The sequence below is a fragment of the Schistocerca serialis genome, chromosome 2, assembly GCF_023864345.2.
Source record: "Schistocerca serialis cubense isolate TAMUIC-IGC-003099 chromosome 2, iqSchSeri2.2, whole genome shotgun sequence".
NCBI lineage: Eukaryota > Metazoa > Arthropoda > Insecta > Orthoptera > Acrididae > Schistocerca > Schistocerca serialis.
This window is the reverse complement of record NC_064639.1, coordinates 1,055,715,858-1,055,742,804: the sequence shown is the minus strand read 5'-3', so window position 1 is coordinate 1,055,742,804 and position 26,947 is coordinate 1,055,715,858. Positions and strand designations below refer to the sequence as shown.

The 26,947-nt window shown below is 39.5% G+C and overlaps 1 protein-coding gene across 1 annotated transcript in view; it reads left to right on the top strand.

The window, feature by feature from the left end:
* LOC126456619 (alpha-tocopherol transfer protein-like) overlaps window positions 1–16,471 on the top strand; it is a 94,669-nt gene extending 78,198 nt beyond the window's left edge. Inside the window, exons 3-5 of the mRNA XM_050092363.1 lie at window positions 5,324–5,434; window positions 15,315–15,456; window positions 15,541–16,471. Of these exons, the coding sequence (XP_049948320.1) occupies window positions 5,324–5,434; window positions 15,315–15,456; window positions 15,541–15,587 (300 nt within the window). The 3' untranslated portion in view covers window positions 15,588–16,471. The remainder of the gene's footprint in view (window positions 1–5,323; window positions 5,435–15,314; window positions 15,457–15,540) is intronic.
* The last annotated feature ends 10,476 nt before the right edge of the window (window positions 16,472–26,947 follow it).

Genomic DNA, 26,947 nt, shown 5'->3' with positions numbered 1-26,947 from the left:
CATGCATACCTGCTGAGGAGAAAGTCATGGCGGTTGGACAGTGGTAGTTCAGCAGCTTCTGCATACAGACTCTCAACCGGGCTAGTGTAAAAGACGCCAGTGGCCAAACGGATGCCACGATGGTGGATAATGTAGAGACAGCGTAAGGGGGACGGACGTGCAGAAATATAAACACAGTAGCCATAGTCTAGTTTCGAACGGACAAGGGACTAGTACAAGCGGAGGAGGGTCGTTTTATCTGCACCCCAGGAAGTAACATTGAGGACATGTAGAAAATTGAGGGAGTAGAACATTAAGGAACCACGTAAAGTGGGCTGCCAGGTAAAGCACATGGGAGGACCAAGAGAGTTTCCTATCGAGCATGAGCCCCAGAATTTCGTAGTTTCAACGAACGGAAGAGCAACAGGCCCAAGATGTAAAGATCGGGGGAGAAACCAAATGCACCGCCAGAGATTCATACAGACGGTTTTGTCAGTGAAAAAACAAAAGCCATTATCGATGCTTCAGGAGTAAAGACGATCAAAACATCGCTGTAGACGCTGTTCAGTGAGGCAGGTCCGTGGAGAATCGTCAATTTGGGATCAGAGATGAGCAGCGGGAGACAGGCCAGTATAGGGTTAATGGCGATAGCAAAGAGGACGACGCTCAGAGCGGAACCCTGAGGCACACCGGTTTCCTGGCTAAAGGGTGTCTCACAAGGCAGAGTCCACATGCACCTTGAAAACTCGACCGTTTAAAAGTTCCTGAAGGAAACGGGGCAGGCGGCCACAGGAGCCCCACGTGTTAAAAGTATGGAGGATACCAGTTCTCCTGCAGGTGTCGTAGACCTTCTCCAAACCGAAAAACACGGCCACAGTCTAGGATTTCCACAGAAAACCATTCATGACATGGGTGGACAAAGAAACTAGATGGTCAACTGCAGAATGGGGCGCTCGAAACCCACACTGTGCAGTCGTTAGTAAATTGCGAGACTCGAGCCACCATGCCAGCCGGCCGTGAATCATACATACATTCCATCACCTTGAAAACAGAGCTGGTGAAAGAGATGGCGAGGTAGCTAGAAGGAAGGTTTTTGTCCTTACTGGGCTTAGTTATACGTATGACGGTGGCTTCACGCCAACGTCCAGGAAACGTGCCCTCTGTCCAGATGTGGGTGCATGTATTAAGCAGAAAGTGCTTGCCCACAAGAGAAAGGTGCTGCAACATCTGAATGTGGACAGTGTCTGGCCCTGGGGTGGAAGATCGGGATGAACTGAGAGCATGGTCTAGACCCCTCATAGTAGAGGCGGCATTGTAACACTCATGATTCTGAGCAGAGAAGGGTATCGCGTGAGCTTCCTCCGCTCGTTTCCGATGGAGTGAGGCAGGGTGATAGTAGAAAGAACTCGAAATTTCCGCAAAATGGCGGCCCAAGGTGTTGGAGATGGCAATAGGGTCCACGATGACAATGTCTGCTACTGCCAGGCCGGAAATTGGCGAACGGATCTTGGTCCCAGAGAGTCGTCGGAGGATGGCCCACACAACAGAGGAAGGGGTGGAACTGTTAAAAGAACTAGTGAATGAAATCCAGCTAGCTGATTTGCTGTCCCGAAGAACGCAGCGTCACTTTGCACTCATATGTTTTTAATGAATGCAGTTTGCCATCGTAGGATGATGGTTAAAAATGCGGAAGGCACGTCTCCACGCGCGAATTGCGTCGCGGCGTGCCTCAGTCCACCATGGGATTGGGACACGGCGTGGTAAAGTGGAAATGCGAGGAATGGAATGTTCTGCAGGAGTAAGAATAACGTTTGTGAGATAGTTCACCTGGTAATCACTTCCGGGCAAATCTTGTTCTTCAAAGGTCGCCAGGGAGGAGTAAAGCTGCCAGTCAGCCTTAGTAAGCTGCCATTTGGGTATGTACGCAGGTGGGGTTGGAGTCAGCAAATGGATAGCACATGGGAAATGGTCGATCGAGCATGTGTCAGAAAGAATTGACCACTCAAGACGATGGGCAAACTGGGCAGTGCAGAATGATAAGTCCAAATGGGGATAGGTGTGCAAGGAGTCAGAAAGGAATGTGGGTGCTCCAGTGTTAAGGCCGAAGAGGTTCAGTTGATTGGTTCAAATGGCTCTGAGCACTATGGGACTCAACTGCTGTGGTCATAAGTCCCCTAGAACTTAGAACTACTTAAACCTAACCAACCTAAGGACATCACACACATCCATGCCCGAGGCAGGATTCGAACCTGCGACCATAGCGGTCGTGCGGTTCCAGACTGTAGCGCCTTTAACCGCTCGGCCACTCCAGCCAGGTTGAGTTGATTAAGATCAGCCAAGAGGGCTCCTCTCTGACTGGTCCTGGGAGAACTCCAAAGGGGATAATGTGCATTAAAGTCACCGAGTAGAAAAAATGGGGCAGGTAGCTGCCGATAAGCTGAAGGAAGTCTGCCCTGCTGACACTGAATGATGGAGGGATATAAATGGTACAGAGGGAAAAGGTCAGGTGAGGAAGGAAAAGGCGAACTGCAACAGCTTGAATATGGGTAGTCAGGGCGATGGGTTGGCTAAGAACGTAATCCCTTATGAGTCGCATGACGTCCCCATGAGACAGAATGCCGATCTCAGGGAGAAGATCAAAACAAACTGGGAAGAAATGTGAAAGCTCAAGGCGGTCATGAGGATGTAATTTTTTTTTCCTGAAGGCAGAGTACAAGGGGATGCGACAATGCTAAAAGCAGCCATAAATCCTATATGTGGGACCAAAGCCCACGAACATTCCATTGGAGGAGAGTCATGATGATTAAGAAATGAAGTGGTGTCACCTCGGCAGCTGCCGAGTGACAGCCTGCAAAGAACTGCTGCTACAGGGCATGGAAGCAGGAGAATAATGCTCCATGAGGTCCACTGAAGCATCGGCTTGTTTGTGCTATTGGTCTGTAGAGTCCAGCGCAGAAAAACGGTCAGTGGTGCACACCGGTGACAAGGGGACTGGTCAGGCTAAGGTATCACATGGCAACACCATCAAAGAGGATCTTTGATTCGGTGAAGGAGAAGATCGTTTGCCTTTGTTGTTCTTTGAGCCTTTCTGGTTAGCAGAGGAGGACTCAGGTGTTGGTTGGCTGGAGGGATGTAGGAAGTCTTGACGGGAGCACTCCTTCTGTCCATTCTGGCCTACTGGTTGTGCAGCTGGTGGCTTCGCTTCCTGAGGCGAGAGTTTGATGGTTTGTTGCACAGGTGTACGAGGGGATAGCGATGCTACCTTGACACTGGGCGACTTCACAACCTCAGAGCTGAATTTGAGGTCGCATGTCTGCATGGCCATGTCCTTCATGGAGCGAGAGGTAGCAAAAACAGAACTATAAGTGCCAGGCGGGAGAACGCAGGTTTGTGACTATCCAATAGCTTGCGAGCGGCTGGGTAAGGCACTTTTTCCTTTACCTGGATCTCCTGGACAGCCCTCTCATCGAGATAAATGGGACAATCCCGAGAGGAGGCAGCATGGCTGCCACTGCAATTGACACAGTGGGGAGAAGGAGGTGGATAATTGCCCTCGTGTGCCACGGTGTACATATTTGGCTGGGTGTCAACAAGACGTTCTAGCGTGGTTGAAGTGATGGCAATGGTAGCAGTGCATCGGGTTTGGAAGACTGTGATAATTTCATAGCCTGCTTTAACCTTGGACAGAAGCACCACTCCATCAAAGGTGAGAAAAAGGCTGCAGGTGGGCACTAAGGTGGATTCTACGTTTTTCATCACCTGATGAATGCAATGACACCCTGATCAGAAAGGTATGATTAGATTTCGGCCTTGGTCAGAAAGTCAAGCAGTCTAGTATACATAGCACCACAGCAAGAATTCAGAATTCTGTGGGCCTTGACATGAATGGGACGGCCATGGAGAAGCGAGGTGGCAAGCAGTTGTTGTGCCTGTGAATCAGAAGTAGTCTCCAAAAGCGGAATGCCATTCCATAAACGAGAGCAGGATTTCACAGGGCCAGCAATTGCATCATCACCTTTCTGAATAATAAACGAATTTACTGTTGTGAAGGACTGACCACCTTCAGAATGTGAAACAATGACGAACTGTGGTGAAGCTGGAAGTGTCTTTGAATCATTAGCCTCATTCCATTTACATTTGGTAGATGTTGGAATATTTCTTCCATTGAGATGATGTCAGCTGACTTAGCACTGGCACACAGAGAAAACATAACCCTCACTTATCGCCAAGTTTATTATACCATGAAAAAACATACTTTATGGAACACAGTACTTTATAGAGTAACACCTAATATTCTGATAGCACTGTGTAGCACTGAGCACATTGACTGGACAACAGTAATACAACAGCAAGAATAAACCAAGCACTCATTTGTGATTGCTTAAATAATACTGTTCTTTGGCAGCTCTCCAGAGCACACCGGCAGGCTGACCCAGGTGGCCTCTATAAGCAGGGCTGTGAACTGTATGGACACACTCTCTGAAATCACATGCATCATGAGTGAATGTACATTGCCTTACTCTTATGCTATTTAGACCGGGAAAACTATCCAAACAAATGATTCAGTGTGCTGATGCTTACACTGAATCATATAAGGATATGATCAAATACATATTATTCATTTATTTTTATTAGCTCACAAATATTGTTGTTACCAAGATTGTCAATATAATATCAAAAGTACACCAGAAGGTCACTCTTTTGTATCGCTGTGCAATAATTTACTCTTCCAAATTTTAATTTATAAGAACATTTTACTATGTATTGCTAAATTTACAGTTTTCATATGTTCACATTTATGGTAACTATGCCGTTTGTGAACCAGGACTTTAAATCTGCCATTACTATGGCAATCGTTTGCTCCTCTACCAACTACTATTACTCTGTTGTTGTCCCAGAATTTAAATACACTTTATGATGATGATGATGTTTCCTTTGCTTGTCTATCCAATCTGTGGCCACACACTGTGCTATCTCTTCCTTTGTATTTCCATACTGGTTAGTGTGTAGCTGTAAAATATTGTCATAAATACACTATTGTAGCAGCACTGTGAACTTCTGGCCATACGTTTACATTAAAATTCCAACACAGAGTTGTCAGGATTGCATAATATAATCAGCAGAAAACCACTTTGCTTGTTTTCTATACTGTGTGGTACTGAGCGTAGAGGAAAGAGGATGAAAAGATTCAATACTTGACTGCTGAAAGAATGTCCTTCCTTTCTTTCTTTATTTTTGACAGATAATAGATCACTAAATGGGGTCATTCTACTGAGTATCTTATTATTAATACTATATATTAACACTAAAATAACACTGGTACAGCAAAATTTTTCATTTACAGAATTGCTTTCCTATACGAATAAACGGAGTCCATGTTGTAAATGAACCAGCAATTTTTGGTCTGGTATTTTCACTATTCAAGAGCTTCCTTAATGAACGTATGCAGAAAAGGGTAAGTTTCCAAATACTATTAAATACTTTTATAATGTATTAAAATTTAATTTACATATAAGTTAAAAGGATGCATTCACATTTTATTAATGCACTTTGCTTCCTCCTTTTTGATACTCCCATACGTCAGATGTCTTGTAGGCTCCTAATAAACACACAGTTGGGTGTCTATAACTTTAAAAATAAACTCCAGACCAACAATATTATTACTTAAGATAAAAGCCGCAAAAGACACACTTAAAAGAAGGTTATAATTAGGCAAGCCTTTGGAACCAGCGACTCCTTCTTCAGACAGAAGGGTTGAAGGGGTAGGAAGAGTGGTGAAGCAAAAGGACTGGAGAGGTCAAGGAAAAGGAGCAGATTTCAGGAAAGTCACCCAGAACTGCGGCTCAGGAGAGACTTGCCAAATGGGATGAGAAGAAAAGACTGATCATTGGGGACTGCACTGGAAGAGATCCGAAAACCCGAGAGTTTGAAGGTGGAAGACAGGGTTATATGCAAGACAGAGATTACTGCTTAAAAATTATGCATGAGTTAATAATAGTGAAAAGCTAAGTGCATTGTACATAACACAGGTGGGAGGGAACAGAAAATAGACAGGTAAGAAAATGAAAGATGTAGAAAACTGTGAAGAAATTACTGTAAATTAAGGCAAGATGGTTGGAAAGAACCAAGGATGTGTTGCAGCACTAGTTCTTACTTGTGGCACTGCAGCAGGATATTTCGTGTTGCCAGTATACACCCACTGCCTATGCCCATTCATTCTAACTGTAATTTGGTGGTAGTCATGCCAATATAAAAGGCTGAGCAGTGTTTACATAACAGCTGGTATACAACATGTGTCATTTCACAGGTGGCTGTCCCTTAGAAATTATATGTTTTGTCAGCTACAGGGCTGGTATAGGTGGTGGTAGGAGTGTGCATTGCGCAGTTCTTGCAGCAGGGATGATCACAGGAATAGGAGCCATACTTTAGGTAGATGGGTGCAGGAACAGCATAGGGTCTGAGAAGAATATTGCGGAGATGGTGAGGCTGACCTGTTAAAATTCCTGGAATCTCTGAGCACCTTCTCCCAAATAAATTTCACATGGTCCTATTCTGAATCCAGTACCTCTTTTCTTGATGTTGGTCTCATCCTTACCAAAGGCCAGCTACACACTTCTGTTCACATTAAACCTACTAACAAACAACAGTACTTAATTTTTGACAGTTGCCGTCCTTTGCATGTCAAATGTTCCCTCCGATACAGCCCTGGCATTTGAGGCAAACATATTTGTTCAGATGCAGACTCTTTACAGCAGTACACCACCATTCTCACCTCAGCCTTTACTGAACGTAGTTACCCCACCAGCCTACTTAAAAAGCAGATTTGCCGGGCCATCACATCCAGTCCTGGTACTACTGATCCCCCAAAAAACAACTTCAAAGTGCACCATTGGTCACTACTCAGTCATGTCTGTCACCACCATTATTTTACTTACCTTTCTCATTTAATTAACAAGTGGAGTGCATTCTCAAAAAATATCCCCACTGCAAAGACAGGCTTCCTTTCTTATTTCATTATTGTTTCATTATGTAATAAATAAACACCTGCTCTGCTTATTTAATGCCCAATTTACTCTACTGAAAAACACTCCACAATAACAGATCCTTATGCTAAGGCAAATTTAACTTTCATTACTGACCAGACAAAATTATCACTCAGAAAAACCTATCTTGTACTTGCCTGAGGTTGGTGAGATGTTGGGTATTTTAAGGATTAAGGATTGATATTAGGACTTGGAAATTTTGGGATTTTTCTCATTGACTTAATCCTCGAAGATTATTATAGCGTGTTTGTGCTTATCACAGGACATGTCATGCTGACCTAAGAAGTGGATGTGGTTATTTCTAGATCTGGAAGAGTTCTCATAGAAAGTCCTTGCCAGATCTTGGAATCTTTCTTTGAGGAGGGGCATTTTGGCAGCGGCATGCAGATTGTTGGTGGGAAATCCCATGGGTAGATGCAGTGCCCTCCTGAGGGCGCGGTTTTGCAGCCTCTGGAGTTTGTCCAGATGCTGCTTTGCTGCATATCCCCAGACAGGGCACACATACTCCATTGCTGGCCATATAAGGGCTTGATTGACATTTACTCCTACAGAGCAGGGAAGGCTCTGTTGTGTTGAGGACTGGGTGTAGGATGGGCATTCTGGCACAGACCTTCCTGTGGATGTCATCTATGTGGGGTTTCCACCTTAGTCTTGAGTCCAGGGTTCCGCCTAGATACTTGGTGGATCTGCACCAGGGGAGTCAGGATCCATATCGCTGGAGGTGAAAGGGGGGACGTTGAGGGGGTTCACGTCTCCCAAGTCTCCAGGTGATCAGCATAGACCATGTCTTTTCAGGGTTGATGGTGATGCGCCAGCGACAGGCCCAGGTTTCTGTGTTATCTAAAACCATTTGTAGCCTATGAATGACCAGGTCCTTACTCGCATTATGAGTGTAAAGGGTTGTGTCGTCAGCATACTGTGTGGTGCGCACCAGGGGGGCTGTGGGAGTGTTCGCAGTGTACAGATTGTACAGATTGTACAAAACGGGCCCCAGACCAATCCCTGTGGCATCCCAGCATGAATATGGCTTTTGGTGGAGATGACTGTTTCTACCTTGACAGAGAAATTTTTGTTTGTGAGATAGCTTTGGACTAACCTGACTATGCTCGGAATCCGAATTGTAAATCCAGCAGAAGTCGCTCATTGGTGATGTGGTCTCATATGGGAATAAGCAGGAGGCACTCACAGATCTTGCTGAGAGTTGGCAAGAGGCTAAACGGCCTGTAGTGCTGTGGGAATAAAGGCCATTTTTGTGGTTGTCCTCTTGATTCATCATCTGCTGCGCATTGTAATTCTCTCAGCGAAGCGTCTTGTTTACTTCCGGTCAGTTGTATCCACCTCCATGCTGATTGGCTGCTCCTGTGCTCAGTGGCTGCTTCCATAGAAACTGGTCACTGATTAGCTGCTGTCCCACTGTGGCCATGAAAACCCTGCACGACTGGCTGGTGCTCCATTACACTGTAAACCGCTGTAAAATTTACTGCTCAAAATTCGCGAGTCCTTGTTTATTGTGGTTACGTACAATACTCCTCACCTGCCAGGACACCGCATGTGGCAGTTCCACCTGCTTTATCTCTTTGTTTGTTGATTGTTGTCTTCAGTGTCAACATTGTGCATTCCTACATTTGCTGAAAAAATGGACTGTGGATTCAGACACTGATTACTGCAAATTATGTAGCTGACAGGTACGTAGTTGTGTTTCATAGTACTTTAGTTTCACTGTTCACAACCTCTCAGTAATACACAGTTATATGTCCAGTGCACTATTGTTTAACTTACGATAAGCCTCATAAATAGTTCGCATGCAAAGCTCCACATATTGCTACAGTAGTTTACTGTTGAACATCCCCGAGCAGTAAAGACATAACCACAAAGTCCACAGTTCTTGAATAATAATCAGGTGCATATGAAGCTGCCATTGACATTGGTTTTTACACATGACCTAATTGTTTAACACTTGTTTCACAGTTAAATTGAAGCATTGTAGCAATACGAGAGAAGGAAAGTTGCTACTCACTATATAGCGGAGATGCTGAGTCGCGATAGGCACAATAAAAAGATTCACACAATCATAGCTTTCAGCCATTAAGGCCTTTGTCAGCAGTAGACACACATACACACACACACACACACACACACACACACACACACACACACACACACGCACACACACACTCACACAAGCACAACTTGCACAGACGTCTGCAGTCTCAGAGAGCTGGTTGTTTTAATAACCAGTACAGGTTTCTTATCTGAAACTTGGCCCTGGACCAACTGTCTTGTGACCAAAAATTTGGCCCTTATATGTTATCACAATAATAGGTGCTGAAACTACACATTGTTCAAAGTTAAAATTACAGAAACTACAGTTAAAACTAAACTAATTAAATTAACTGAGTTCATCGAAAAACTGGTTCTTTTTAACAGTTTCTTGTACTACAAGAGTTAGGCCAAATTATTTGTTTAAATCGTGAAATTAACAAATATAGTTGCACAAACAATACTTTTGACCAAACTGTTAATTACTTTTGAATTAATTCAGGGCTGATTTTGCTAGCATGTTTCCGAATAGAGTCAAATAGATACTTTAAGATTGCTAGTATCTCACCTTCCAAATGTTTACAATTATTACAGAATGTATATTTGTTTACATGTCAACAATAGAATATAAGTCATGAAACAATTACTGTTTTCACCCTATAATGAAAGATACTAACAAGGAATAGTCAAAACAAATTAGAAAATCAATTACATACACAAAACTAATCACAAAATTAGATCTGGAGTTATTTACTTTAAAACTAAGGGCCAATCTTTCTATTTTATGGAAGTGCAGATTATATTCATGTATGTTAATGATAATCAGTTAAAAGTAACAAAACGAATTTAAGCAGGCAGATGGCAAAACAAGAGGGGAATTAAAATTATGCAAGCTTGCTTCATCACAAATGGTTTTAACTGACCGGAGTAATTTGAAATTTGATTGCATAGTTTACATCTTCATTCATATGAGAAATCATTATCTGATGAGTAGTGTTCTCAAGAAAAGTTGGGTCCCAGTTGGATAGGCATAAAAAATGACTGATTTTCACCAGGTGTTCCACCAGCATTAGCCACTTGGGTCTGAAGTGCAGTTCTAAATATTTTATTAAATGATTGAATGAGTTTGAATGGTACAGCCATCTCCTGTTTAACTGCAACTTTGACAATGCCCAGAAGCACTAGTTTTATTGCATACAGTCTTGCGATCTTGTATCTTTGATGAGATCACGTTTGTATTTTTTGCTGCACCCATAAGAATAAACCTGACACACTACTTCAGATAATTAATATTATCATTTGGAACACATTTATTCTTGACTAAACTGGGCAGCCTAGCATGCACAGTCAAGGATATAGATAACTGAAAAAAAAACCCAAACAAATATCACATCAGCAGTCATAGAGTTAGTGCCAACCTTTGAGTTTTTACATAACACTTCTTCACCTCTGTCCAATCTGAGCCTATGATTGTCTGATGAAGTTGACAGCAGGGCATTACACCCTGATCTCCCATCTTTTTCTTTTTTCTTAATGTAGCTGTTCTAAATTTTATCAGTTGTGTAGAGAGGATAGTGATCTTCTGAAAACTCTTCTGTTTCTTTGAGTTGTATTCTTCGTTTATAAATTAACTCCTAGTACTCAATCCTCTTGTCAGGTTTATGTGACTTCGATTGCACTTGTTGGCCCTTGCTGCTTTGTTTAAGACTGAGTTTCTTTTGGGACTCTGTCATGCAGTTCCCCTTCATTGAGTCTTTAAATATGTCATTTCCTTCTCTCATGGTCTGCCATATTCCCAATAGATGTGAATGCCTTTACTTCTGTCTTACTAATATTACTCTTTGATCAGTGGTATGTACTGAACTTACTGTCAGGAATAGCAGTTACAATAGAATAAAATTTCATTTTTAAATATGATAATACATTTATGGCAATTTTGTTGCTCACTGCGCCATAAAACTCAAGACATCAGCTTCCACAGGAAATCATTTTCAATTAATAATAGAGCTAACATTGTAAGCTGTTCTTGAGGGTATGAAGTGCATACATAGTTTTTTTATCTTTTTCATAACTGAAAGGCTTCTCTTGGCTGAGGTACTGGATGCAAGAGTAGTCTAAATAAGTTCAAAGAGGTTTATAATTTCATAGCATGCAGTCTGGAGCCCATTTGACAGCAAAATTCAAGAAATCACCAACATTTTCATGATGCATTTTTCTTAAACAAGAAAAAACAACTGTGTAAAAAAAATTATAGTAGTTTATTCCAAAGATTGTTGCCAAAATGACAGAAGTATTATTCATATGACATTTAATTACCTGTTAGTGTGTATGATGGCCATGAATTAGTTTTTCCCATATTCTCACAAGTCCATTACGTTTAATTTTCAGCAGTTCTTCAAATTCATTAATTTTATCATACATTAGCTAACATCATAAATTCCAGACTGAAATATATCAAATAATGTGTCAGTGAAAGGGAAACAGTCTGCAAAAGTATGTTGAATGAAACTGAAATGAATTCTTGCATCATGATTTCAAATCCATGCACAGTAGTATAGGCTTTTCATGAAACAAATGTCTGCAGTTTAAGGTTCTCACACACAAAATGCAAAACTCCACCACGTAGCTGACACTTTAGACAGTCATTTCTTTACTTCCTCATCTACACTGAAGCACCGAAGAACTGGCATGCGTATTCAAATACAGAGATATGGAAACAAGCTGAATACAGTGCTCTGGTTGGCTATGCCTATATAAGACAAAAAGTGACTGACACAGTTGTTAGATCAGGTACTGCTGCTACAATGGCAGGTTATCACGATTTAAGTGAGTCTGAATGTGCTGTTATAGTCAATGTGCAAGTGATGGGACACAGCATCTCTGAGGTTGTGATCAAGCGAGATTTTCCTGTATGACCATTTCACAAGTGTACCATGAATATCAGGAATCTGGTAAAAAAGCTAATCTCAGATATTGCTGCAGCTGGAAAAAGATTCTACAAGAATGGGACCAACAATAACTGAGGAGAATCATTCAACATGACAGAAGAGCAACCCTGCTGCAAATTGCAATGCTGGACCATCAACAAGTGTCAGCAGAGAACCATTCAATGAAACATCATCGATATGGGATATCGGTTCCGAAAGCCATCTTGTGTACCCCTGATGATTGCACAACACAAAGCTTTACACCTTGCCTGGGCCTGTCAACACTGACATTGGACTGTTGATGACTGGAAACATGCTGCCTGATCAGAAGAGTCTCATTTCAAATTGTATCGTGGGGATGGACATCTACAGGTATGGAGACAACCTCATGAATCCATGGACCCTGCATGTCAGCAGGGGACTCTTCAAGTTGGTGAAGGCTCTGTAATGGTGTAGGGCTTGTGCAGTTGGAGTGATATGAGACCCCTGAATCATCTAGATACGACTCTGACAGGTGACACGCATGTAGGCATCCTGTCTGATCACCTGCATCCGTCCTGCCCATTGTGCATTCTGACAGACTTGGCAATTCCAGCAGGGCAATGCGATACCCCACATGTCCATAATTGCTACAGAGTAACTCCAGAAATACTCTTCTGAGTTTAAACACTTCTGCTGGACACCATACTCCCCATACATGAACATTATTGAACATATCGGGGATGCCTTGCAGTGTGCTGTTCAGAAGAGATCTCCACCCTCTCATACTCTATGGATTTATGAACAGTGCTGCTGGATTAATGGAGTCAGTTCCCTCCAGCACTACTTCAGACATTAGTCGAGTCCATGCCATGCCGTGTTGTAGCACTTATGATTGCCCGCGGGTGCCCTATACGATATTAGGGAGGTGTGCCAGTTCCTTTGGCTCTTCAGTGTAGAACCCAGTTCTTTTTGTTTACTTGGAAAGAAAGGTAGGTAGACCAGTGGAAGAGAGGAAAAAAAATCTGCATCCTTTGATCTTTGTCACAGCTTGCAATAGCACTGAATTCAGTGAAATGATGAATGACCATTGGACTAGAAACATGTTTATCACTCATGACTGGAATCCATTGAAATGACCATCCATTTGCATTTCCATCAAAACTCTGAGCTCTTTCATGAATTTTATAAACCTTTAATTTACTTGACTAACAGCTATGACAGCTAGCATCAAGAAGTTCTGCAAGAAATTGTACATATCAGTTACATTACCCAGAATAAATTAGACAAAATTCATTATTCTCCTTTGTTATTTTATTCACGAATGTGTTTGAAATAGATGCAGTCAAGCCATTTTCTATTAGAGTTAATGCTCCTGTAAACACAGAAGAACCTATTGAATGAAATTTTAGCTTTTTGTCACACTCATGTATGAGTTCAGAATGATTGCATATTTCAGCTTTAAAGTATTAGGCATCCTGATAACCACTTGTTGCTTTTGTATAGATGCATAATGAACTGTGATATGGACTTATAGTGGTGATGTGTGATTCAGTTATAGGTCTACCCAGTTGTATTATGTTCTTCTTGTCTCTGAAACTACTGGCTACAAAGTTGTGCAGCAGAGTCCAGCATTCCCTCTGGTGCTGCCCTGCTCCAACTTTCACAATTTTGCTGCTCAGCAGTGTGATAAGCAATGGACTTGGTTGATTACCTTCCTACCAATAGCAGTGTACATGTGCAATGCGTATTAGAAACTGTTAGGTCTGTTTATGGTATTGAGATAATACAAAATTGTATACCACATGCATAAATAGTTTTTTACAAACAATGAACACATTTTCTGCAGCAGTTGAAAAGAAATTATTATGTTTAGTAGTTATAACCTTATACCAATGCCCGCAGTCAATTCACCGTGGGTGCTGGTGGCTGGAGGAAGCAGGTAACCATCCTCCACAGAGCTTTGTTCCCAGTTGTACAACCCGTTCAGGGACATCAGACCTCACCCAGACTGTAACTTGTAGTGAGCACAATCTTACAAATTTTGGTGAGACTCATGAAAAATCGACAGTGCTAATCTAAAAGTCTGCCAACCTATGTAAGGAATGCTTTTAAACTTCATTGTTTCCATTAGTTTCGCCATTGTTTCCAGTTTATGCTGTGTAAGCAGTTCTTACTTCACATCCATTGGATACATACCACTGGCCTTAATAATTCTCTGTGCTGAATTATTTCTTCTAATAATGGTTACTCTCAGTTCTCTTTCTGACACCACTTTCCTTTTGAACCTCTTTCTTCAAACATAAATTCATAATTTCTTTAGTCAATTTACACACAGTCAGTACTCTCTGATGTCTCACACAAATTTGCACTAATTATTTAACTCAGAATATTTCTTCAGGTATCCACAATATTCTATATTTCATATGATTGCCACAGTGTCAACGTTTATTATTATTACCTTACTGCATCTTCTGTTTACTCATATCAGAGTGTGTGCCCAGTCTTGTGGCTCAGGACAGTAGTCAGAGTCTACAGATTGCTACACTGAATGAATGTTCAGGTGACGTGAAGTGAAATTTTAGATTTTATGATAACTGACTTGGAAAGAAATCATTTTAGGGCAAAGTTCAAACTAAAAACCCATAATGCAATGTCTAAGGATTGTTATCTAGTTGTATAACAATTTACTACACAAATGAAAATTTAATGACTTGAGGAGATTAAAAAAAGGAAAAGAATTTTCATTTGGAACTTTCGTTTTTAAACTACTCTCCCTTTTTATTGAGATTAGTTTGTACTTTATGCCATGTAATACTCTAAATGTTGTGGCATGGGCCCTTTCAAGTTGCAGACTCCTGGGTTTCATCTTGGATTATCTACGCATAAAAGCAACCCTGTTGTGGCCACAGACTTGAGAGTTTCTAATTCATTCCCCAATAAATGAAATTGTCAGAATCCCACATTCTAACAGATTGCCTCTTTTTCTCTTCATTATTCTTATATTATGATCTGAGTCAAATACTTTGATTGCTTTGCATCTAGTTGACAAAAACCTTTTTTTTCTGAAAGTTTTATCAATCCTAATAACCACCACAGAATATTTTCTGCAAGTGGTTCACTCCATAACTTTCTCATAGAGCTGTTTATAAAATCATGTTACATGACTTGTTGAGGTAGGAGTGTGAAGCTACAGCACTCCACCCACTGCAACTGTCAGGGATCTTCTTGTACTGGGTCAGCTATTATATTTTTTATTTGCAAAAGAGACTATCTTTAAACAAAAGTTAGCCATATCAAAAAGATACATGTGATTACTTGTTAGTTTGAAATATTTTCTGTTTAGCTGTTCTTACATGGACATGACATGGAATCACTACATAGCCACATAACTCCTGACTGGTTGCCCCCTGACCTGGGAGGCTCTGGAAAAGAAACAGATCTAAATGAGTGGCTTTCCTATGTTCTCAGTCAACCTGTGGTATTAGGTGAGTGTTCACAGTGAAACTTTGATTTTACTATCATGAAGAAGTTACTGTTTCTTACATGTGAGTTTATTTCTCTCTTTCTAGGGCTGAAGAAAGTTGGTTACGTTTTTGAAGATGATCTGATTATTTAGAAGAAGACAGATAACTTGAAAAAAGCATCACTGTCATAGTTATATGCATTTTCTGTATTGAGTAAAATATTTTTGTACAGTAAAAGAAATTGGACTGGTTTTAGAATGTTTGTACAAGATAGCTAAAGCTTTGTGTATAATATAGTTTTGTATCTAGAATATTGTATTTTCTCACAATGCCTATATTGGAGAAAATACTGTAGTGTTGTTGCTCATTTTATATGTCAACTGCTATCACTTTTATCCTCCTATTTCAGTAATTAGGAAGTTGTGAACTTATATAGAAGCACCTAATAATCTGTTTGTTGTGACCTGTATGTACTTGAGTTCTAGGTACATTACAGTTGTTTGGCAATAAAATACTGCGGAGATCCATCTTAAAGAGTCAAGGGTGGGTATGTATTTAACACCACCATAAAAATTGTTATTTTACAAAGCACTTTTTGGTGACCGAGGTTACTAAATTATGATAATTATGTTACACTATAGAGAGAAGTCATTTAGAGTCCTGGAGGTGAAAGCATGTCAGAAATCACATTCTGCCATGTATTCTTACCCTAACATACATCACCATTAAAATTCTGTCTTTGTACAAATTTGGAAAGCTTCAAGAGGTATAAGATATACAAAAGAAAAACATTTTACTTATCTTCACTATTTTGTGGTTGTCGTTGTTGGCTCCAGGTCTTGTCTAGGGGTACATACTTGAGGCTGTAATTTTATAACGTTATGGGTTCTTGTTGAACTGAAGAACTGATGAAGATTTGCCTGTCATTATGAATATCTTCTTATTTTATCCTATTCTTCTAAATCACATTGACTTTACAATTTTCATTTCTATCTCACCACAAACTACATTGTTGTTGACAAACTTAGAAAAACATCTACTTCCATCTGAAGGATGTCCACTACTACCTACATTCTAATGGACTCACAAAATTCTAAAGAGTTTACAAAGCAAAAGAGTTTACAGACTTTCTTCACAAAAAAGAATCCCAAGCAAGATATAACATTATTTTATAAATGAGCCTGGAAATAAATTTAATAATTGGTGTTAGATTCTCAATTAATAATATGAATTTTAAGTATACCTGAAATTTTGTAATTTCAAATATTTTTAAAAGAAGAGTAATTTTAACTGTACATACAGAGTACTAACAAATTAATTTCTTTTTACATATTTTAGCCCAAAACATAACACATTGTATACAAAACCATATGAAGTTCATTCAATTAGACAGCTGATATAATGATCACCTATACAAGAGTTGATAGTATGCATGGTATCGGTTATTTCTACAAAAAAAGGTTATGTTAGTGGAGGGTGACCCATTATAATACCCCCCTTACAAAATTTGAAAACAGAATGTTTACAATATTTTGTGACAGTCTGTAAGGTTTGTCAAATGGTGTATAAAATGATGCCCAGGATAGAAAATGGATGTATAGAAGTATCTGATACATAACATATTACAGAGAACATAAGAAAAATATCTGCTATACAAATCATAATCTATACCTATATCAGGATATGGCATTCAGATTTTCAGATCTGTGGAACACATTGTCGCAAGACAAATAATACAAGGTCAAAACTACATTACGCCTCTAAACTATAGAAATAATTACAGAGATAATGTAAACTACTAGAATTTATAAATTTTATGTTAAGATCTATACAATCAAACCTTCAAAAGAGAAGAGAAAAAAATTCAGAGCCTAAGTGTACGACGAGTGAGCTGACACCTAAAACTCATAACGACAGTTACAGACCATAAGAATATACTAAATCATGAGTAGGAACCAATCAGCATGTAAGTCATAGTATTCACAGTATGTTGACTCATGAAAGGACAAACTAATGGAAAAATATTAGAGCCAAAGTTTATGATGTGGGGACCAACCCACACTGACTACAAACCAGCAACAAAATAAGGTTCATAGTCATAGCAATAAGTTCAGTCATATGCAGAGAGTAAATGAAAGAAGCATCTAGCCTCAATCAAAGGTTGTATCACACACACACACACACACACACACACACACACACACACACACACACACACACACACAGAGAGAGAGAGACGGGGGGGGGGGGGGAGAGGGAGGGAGAGAGAGAGAGAGAGAGAGAGAGAGAGAGAGAGAGAGAGAGAGAGAGAGAGACAGGGGGGGAGAGGGAGAGAGAGAGAGAGAGAGACAGGGGGGGGGAGAAGGAGAGAGAGAGAGAGAGAGAGAGAGAGAGAGAGAGAGAGAGAGAGAGAGAGAGAGAGAGAGAGAGAGTCACAATGACCAGCAGTACCCAAAACTGAGCCAAGCATGAGTCTGTCCATGACTCAAGATCCAGTCAGATACAATACTGCAATACTCAGGATAGATTCAAGTAAACATAGTCATAAATAGCTTTGAATGATGACACTTATATTGTCCACACTAATAAATGTCTTCCACACTATTTTCTAACTGTCCACCCAAACTAACCTACATATATAAAAATCTAGAAGATTCATTCACAATTGATAAAAAAATACATACTGGTTTAAAGTTACATAATGTATTGGAAAGGCAATCCCCCTACATGCATTTATGCTGAATAACACTGTCTTTAGCAGTCTCAGCTAACAGTTCACAAATATCAGTCACAACATAGATCCAGTCAACAGATGCTAGAGTGCATTACCCAGCACCCACGATCTCTTGCAAGTTGGCTGGTCCAGCAGGGTACAGTCATACAGCAGTGTGGGAAGTTGATCCGCCCACATCTTTCAGCTACCTTTCTAGAGTTATAATCACATCTTCCAACAGATAGGTAACTTCCTGTCTAGCATTCACATCAAATCCTGAAACATTGTTTTGTGTACTAAATATACTGTTCAGTACCTTCTTCACATCACACAAGATACGTTCTCCTTATTAACTTTTCCAAGTCAGTTATATGGGATTTATGTCAGTGAGAATGTTCACATATGAAACATTAATAAACGGAGTTAAACACAATGAAAAGAATGGACTAGTAAGTTAATACACACAGATATGTGCAGATACTGTTCCTAATTTTTGCAGTACAAATTGTGAATACTGTCCCATTGTAAAATTGCAAAAAGATCTACTCTTTAATGTCATGGCATATATGTATTAAATTCTAAAGCACAAATCCATTACAGAACACAACTATATAGTGTATCATAGGTATTAACTCAGTCAACAGATAAGACAAATCTTAAAAAATCACATCATCTTACATGCTAAATTCCAGAAAACAAAACACAATTATATTGTTTTACGAATCTAAAAATAGATTTAAATTCAGTCAATGCATAAAATGGAATGCTAGAAACTACATGATCTTACATACTACATTCATGGCAAACAAAACACAATTACATAGTCTTAAAAATCTACAGACATAGTGAATGTTTTCTTCTAGACTAAGGATCATTATCATGTTTACAGGTCTTGTCCTCTATGCTAAATTTTAACAGTACTTGACATTTCACATACTTGCTTTGCTTACCAGTTGCACCTCTTATAATTACAAGTGCAATGGAAATTTCCACCAAACTCTTACTATATTGGATATCATCTCTAAATTGTTCAGATATACAACAAATTGGACTACCAGTATCAACAGTTCCCTTCCCACTGGTCAGTCTTAATCTTAATGTAAGGACATTCAAAATCTAAATCATCAACTTTGTTATTAGACACTTCATGTAAGATATCATTTTCAATTTCATCAGATGCTACATCCACACAGCTTTTGCAGGGTTTTATCAACTTTATTGGTATCATAGCATTACTTTGGTTACAAATGTTGTCAGGTAAAAATTGAATACACTGAACAGATTCCATAGCACAACTAACGTCACTTATTACAGAAGGAACACAAAATATATTACTGAAAAAATTACATTTCCTACTTAGATCTTCTTTCACTTCATTCCACCAATTTGTATGTAAATTTTGACTAACCACAGCTAACTTATTCCATTATCTATGTTATCATCAATTTTGACCCAAACAAATTTCAAAAAATTTTCATCTTTGTTCTCTAGGCTTACAGATAACTCACCTTTACTGTTTGGATCATTAGTCTGCATGACATTAATGAAAAACTGCTTTGACTGGACTGGTAGTCCATGACTCTCACTTACATCATCACAAACATCACTCACCTTACCTGTATTCACAAATAACTCTGGAACTTCACTACTCTTAAACTCCACAAAAACATGATACTCATCATCATCATCATTATCATCATATTCTTCCAAAATTACTTCATCAATAACATCATTAACACCACAAGTCTCACCAATAAGCTACCAGTCTCAGACTTACTGACCTTAGTAATTTCACAGCTCTCATTCACATCTTCATCAAAAATATGACCTAATTCAGGTACAGTACAGTTATTACCTGTTTCACATCCATCAATAACACTGTTTTCTGACAAAGAGAAGAAATTAATAGTACACACATACACACAACATCAAAATTCTCATTACTCTCACATCATGGTTTGTGGTTAACATCTACATCTTTATAATTGATCATAGTATTTCAAAACTTTTGATCAATACATAATTGAGAAATCTGACGTTCCTTGTGTTCAACTTCAGATATCTGTGCCACATTTTAATACTGTTTTTATTATCTAATTGTTGTTAATTGGGGGTCCTGTACTTGTTGTGCTTCCTCGCCCCAAAACTGTGGACCTTCATTGAGCTGGATTGCCATTTCCTGAATAGCCATGTCTATGATTGTTTCTCCCATAAATTCACCCACGATTATCACCATTATTCCTATTCTGCTGATGCTCAAAATTTCTGTCTCTATTACCATTTTGACCCTGATAAAAATTACCACTATATCTGTTTCTGTAATTACTACCATTGTGATCTCTATCATTATGATTGTTATGGTACATGCTTCTTTCTACTGCCCTGTCCAGCCTGTCAACATATCGTAAAAATTGTTCAAGGCAATTGTCAGGTCCGTGTGCTAAATCCCACTGCAATCTCTCTGGTAATCTCTTTTTGAGTGTGTCAGTCAATGTCATTTCATCAAATGGCCTGTCAAGGTGTACTGATTTCTTTAGTTGATTCTTACAAAATTCTTTCATTGTACTGTCCCTATTCCTATAATTTAGATCATTCAGAAGCTCACTTTTAATTCTCCCTTGTTCAGCTTCTGACCAAAATTTATTTAAAATACTTTATTTGAAACTTTGATATGTCTCCCACTGACTTAAATTTAGGTTTACCCAAGACAGAGCTTTGCCTTCAAGAAATCTTTTAACAAATTTAATCTTTTGGTCATCACTCACGCCTGACACAAAACTATCTCTGCAGTGGTGTAGAAAATCCACTGGTTGTAAATTGTCTGATGGGAAACTTTTGATTGGAATGTTGGACCATGCAATACCATTATCTGAATTCAGATTGTTGTGAATACAAATTTCCTGAACTACTGAAATTTTTTGGTCTAAAATATTTACATTAGTTAGCGTACTGTTTTCAACATTTAATTTTTTTAAATCTAAACCACTACAATACTCTTCCATTCTTTCTGCTGCAGCTCTCTGTTCAACTCTGACATCATCAACATTCTTCTCCTGTTGTGCAGATTGGGCGATGAACTCATTTTCCAATACAATAAATTTATTTTCTAATACATCAACTTTTTCATTTACGCTTATTAATCCTTCTGACAACCCATCTTTTAGTTCTGAAACCTGATTACTAAGTTGGTCTATTTGGTATTGTACCCTGTCCATTTGATCATTGTTTTAGACTGTTCTGTTTTTATTTTTATTAACTGATCACTGACTGCACTAAATTTGCTTTGTAGTGCATCTTCATTTCCTCTAATTTTAATAAAATCAACTTCAAAATATTGGTTTTCACTGTTTCTTTGCTTCTTTCACTTGGTTCAAACATGTCTAGGCTACTTACAGCTTTCACTTCATCACTACTACCCTCATCTCTATTCATTTTCCTAGCAATCACACAAGTGCACCAAAACTATTAATTTCACAAATAGTCTGTACTTATCATTTTTTTCTTATTGATGTGCCCCGTTGTCATTGTAAAGTCCTCTTTCAATTCGTCTGGTCTGTCATTGTTGATATTATCTTGTCACTGTTGATCCAACTTTGTTGGGCAGTCCTTGGGTCTTTCCCTGTCCGGTGATTGAAGCTCATTTATACAAAAATACACAAATAATTGTCCTTTCCTCTTCTGCAACAGACAAAAATTCATTATGAGTCAACAGACCATGGCTGATGCCCACACTTGTAATATTACCCTCCCCTACATTACTATTAAAATTCTCTGCCTTTGCACAAATTTTGAAAGCTTTGAGAGGTGTAATATATACACAAGAAAAATTTTTAGTTATCTTTATTATCTTTTTGATGTTGGCTCCAAGTCTTGTCTAGGGATACATTCTTGAGACTGTAATTTTATAATGTTGCGGGTTCTTGTTGAACTGAATAACTGAGGAAGATTTGCCTGGTGTTATGAATATCTTTTTATTTTATCCCATTCTTCTAAATCACACGGACCTTACAATTTTCATTTCTATCTCACCACAAATTACATTGTTGTTGACAAACTTAGAAAAACATCTTTTTCCATCTGAGGCATGCCCACTACCTCCTACATTCTGCTGAACTCACAAAATTACAGAGTTTACAAAGCAAAAGAGTTTACAGACTTTCTTGACAAAAAAGAATCCCAAGCAAGATATAACATTATTTTACAAATGAGTCTGGAAATAAATTTAATAATTCACATTATATTGTGCAATTAATAATATGAATTTTAAGTTGTTGTTGTTGTTGTGGTCTTCAGTTCTGAGACTGGTTTGATGCAGCTCTCCATGCTACTCTATCCTGTGCAAGCTTCTTCATCTCCCAGTACCTACTGCAGCCTACATCCTTCTCAATCTGTTTAGTGTATTCATCTCTTGGTCTCCCTCTACGATTTTTACCCTCCACGCTGCCCTCCAATACTAAATTGGTGATTCCCTGATGCCTCAGAACATGTTCTACCAAACGGTCCCTTCTTCTTGTCAAGTTGTGCCACAAACTCCTCATCTCCCCAATTCTATTCAATACCTCCTCATTAGTTATGTGATCTACCCATCTAATCTACAGCATTCTTCTGTAGCACCACATTTCAAAGGCTTCTATTCTCTTCTTGTCCAAACTATTTATCGTCCATGTTTCACTTCCATACAAAGGCTACACTCCATACAAATACTTTCAGAAACGACCTCCTGACATTTAAATCTATACTCGATGTTAACAAATTTATCTTCTTCAGAAACGCTTTCCTTGCCATTGCCAGTCTACATTTTATATCCTCTCTACTTCGACCATCATCAGTTATTTTGCTCCCCAAATAGCAAAACTTCTTTTAGTACTTTAAGTGTCTCATTTCCTAATCTAATTCCCTCAGCATCACCCGACTTAATTTGACTATATTCCATTACCCTCATTTTGCTTTTGTTGATGTTCATCTTCTACCCTCCTTTCAAGACACTGTCCATTCCGTTCAACTGCTCTTCCAAGTCCTTTGCTGTCTCTGACAGAATTACAATGTCATTGGCGAACCTCAAAGTTTTTGAAACTTCCTGGCAGATGAAAACTGTGTGCCCGACCGAGACTCGAACTCGGGACCTTTGCCTTTCGCGGGCAAGTGCTCTACCATTCTGTACAAATTGTAAACAGCCTTTCGCTCCCTGTATTTTACCCCTGCCACCTTCAGAATTTGAAGGAGAGTATTCCATTCAACATTGTCAAAAGCTTTCTCTAAGTCTACAAATGCTAGAAACGTAGGTTTGCCTTCCTTAATCTAGCTTCTAAGATAAGTCGTAGGGTCAGTATTGCCTCACGTGTTCCAACATTTCTACGGAATACAAACTGATCTTCCCCGAGGTCGGCTTCTATCAGTCTTTCCATTCGTCTGTAAAGATTTCGCATTAGTATTTTGCAGCTGTGACTTATTAAACTGATAGTTCGGTAATTTTCACATCTGTCAACACCTGCTTTCTTTGGGATTGGAATTATTATATTCTTCTTGAAGTCTGAGGGTATTTCGCCAGTCTCATACATCTTGCTGACCAGATGGTAGAGTTTTGTCAGAACTGGCTCTCCCAAGGCTGTCAGTAGTTCTAATGGAATGTTGTCTACTCCGGGGGCCTTGTTTCGACTCAGGTCTTTCAGTGCTCTGTCAAACTCTTCACACAGTATCACATCTCTCATTTCATCTTCACCTACATCCTCTTCCATTTCCATAATATTGTCCTCAAGTACATCACCCTTGTATAGACCCTCTATATACTCCTTCCACCTTTCTGCTTTCCGTTCTTTGCTTAGAACTGGGTTTCCATCTGAGCTCTTGATATTCATACAAGTGGCTCTCTTTTCTCCAAAGGTCTCTTTAATTTTCCTGTAGGCAGTATCTATCTTAACCCTAGTGAGACAATCCTCTACATCCTTACATTTGTCCTCTAGCCAACCCTGCTTAGCCATTTTGCACTTCCTGTCGATATCATTTTTGAGACGTTTGTATTCCTTTTTGCCTGCTTCATTTACTGCATTTTTATATTTTCTTCTTTCATCAATTAAATTCAATATTTTTCTGTAACCCCCATGAACCATAGACCTTGCCATTGGTGGGGTGGCTTGCGTGCCTCAGCGATACAGATAGCCATACCGTAGGTGCAACCACAACGGAAGAGTATTTGTTGAGAGGACAGACAAACGTATGGTTCCTGAAGAGGGGCAGCAGCCTTTTCAGTAGCTGCAGGGGCAACAGTCTGGATGATTGACTGATCTGCCCTTGTAACACTAACCAAAACGGCCTTGCTGTGCTGGTACTGCGAACGGCTGAAAGCAAGGGGAAACTACGGTCGTAATTTTTTCCTGAGGGCATGCAGCTTTACTGTATGGATAAATGATGATGGCGTCCTCTTAGGTAAAATATTCTGGAGGTAAAATAGTCCCCCATTTGGATCTCCGGGCGGGGACTACTCAGGAGGACGTCGTTATCAGGAGAAAGAAATCTGGCGTTCTACGGATCGAAGCGTGGAATGTCAGATCCCTTAATCGGGCAGGTAGGTTAGAAAATTTAAAAAGGGAAATGGATAGGTTAAAGTTAGATATAGTGGGAATTAGTGAAGTTTGGTGGCAGGAGGAACAAGACTTCTGGTCAGGTGAATACAGGGTTATAAATACAAAATCGAATAGGGGTAATGCAGGAGTAGGTTTAATAATGAATAGGAAAATAGGAATGTGGGTAAGCTACTACAAGAGCTGCGTCAAACCAGTCTCAGGACTGAAGACCACAACAACAACAACAACAACATCAACAACAGCCTAAGGGTTTCTACTAGCCCTCATCTTTTTACCTATGTGATCCTCTGCTGCCTTTACTATTTCATCCCTCAAAGTTACCCATTCTTCTTCTACTGTATTTCGTTCCCCCATTCCTGTCAATTGTTCCCTTATGCTCTCCCTGAAACTCTGTAAAACCTCTGGTTCTTTCAGTTTATCCAGGTCCCATCTTCTTAAATTCCCACCTTTTTGCAGTTTCTTCAATTTTAATCTACAGTTCATAACCACTAGATTGTGGTCAGAGTCCACATCTGCCCCTGGAAATGTCTTACAATTTAAAACCTGGTTCCTAAATCTCTGCCTTGCCATTATATAATCTATCTGATACCTTTTAGTATCTCCAGGGTTCTTCCATGTATACAACCTTCTTTCATGATTCTTAATCCAAGTGTTAGCTATGATTAAGTTATGCTCTGTGCAAAATTCTACCAAGCGGCTTCTTCTTTCATTTCTTAACCCCAATCCATATTCACCTACTATGTTTCCATCTCTCCCTTTTCCTACGCTTGAATTCCGGTCACCCATGACTATTAAATTTTCGTCTCCCTTCACTACCTGAATAATTTCTTTTATCTCATCATACATTTCATCAATTTCTTCAACATCTGCAGAGCTAGTTGGCATATAAACTTGTACTACTGTAGTAGGCGTGGGCTTCATGTCTACCTTGACCACAATAATGCGTTCACTATGCTGTTTGTAGTAGCTTACCCGTACTCCTATTTTTTGTTCATTATTAAACCTATTCCTGCATTACCCCTATTTGACTTTGTATTTATAACCCTGCATCCACCTGACCGAAAGTCTTGTTCCTCCTGCCACCGAACTTCACTAATTCCCACTATATCTAACTTTAACCTATCCATTTCCCTTTTTAAATTTTCTAACCCACCTGCCTGATTAAGGGATCTGACATTCCACGCTCCGATTAGCAGAACCCCAGTTTTCTTTCTCCTTATAACAACATCCTCCTGAGTAGTCCCTGCCCGGAGATCTGAATGGGGGACTATTTTACCTCCGGAATATTTTACCCAAGAGGACGCCATCATCATTTAATCATGCAGTAATGCTGCATGCCCTCAGGAAAAATTACGGCTGTAGTTTCCCCTTGCTTTCAGCCGTTCGCAGTACCAGAACAGCAAGGCTGTTTTGGTTAGTGTTACAAGGCCAGATCAGTCAATCATCCAGACTGTTGCCCCTGCAACTACTAAAAAGGCTGCTGCCCCTCTTCAGGAACCACACGTTTGTCTGGCCTGTCAACAGATATCCCTCCATTGTGGTTGCACCTACGGTACGGCTATCTGTATCGTTAAGGCACGCAAGCCTCCCCACCAACGCCAAGGTAGGTGGTTCATGGGAGGGAAATTTTAAGTATGCCACACATTTCATAATTTCAACTATTTTTAAAAGAAAAGTAATTTTAACTATATGTACAGTGTACTAAGAAATTAATTTCTTTTTACATATTTTAGCCTGAAACATAACACATCATATATAAAATCATATGAAGTTCATTCAGTTAGACAGCTGATATAATGTTCACCTACACAAGAATCGATATTATACATGGTATCAGTTATTTCTCTAAAAAAAAGGTAATGTTAGAGGAGGGTGACTCATTATAGCCACCAGTATAGGAAAGGTGGTACTAACACCGCTGATAATTGTCACAATGAGTGCCAGGAGACTGAGTTATGTATTCGATTTCATCTTACCGTTTGAGAACATATTATGCTGATGAAAATGTCTCCTCAACTCACACTTATTCACTTTATATACACATCAAAAAAGGTTTTTCATCACCTTGGTTCTGAGAATTCTGGAACCTGTATAGAAAATAGGAATAGGGGTCAACATAAACATCATTTCCACCATATTTATCGCTCATGAACATCACACATTGCATGTTGTACCACCATACAGTGAGACCTTCAGAGGTGGTGGTCCAGACTGCTGT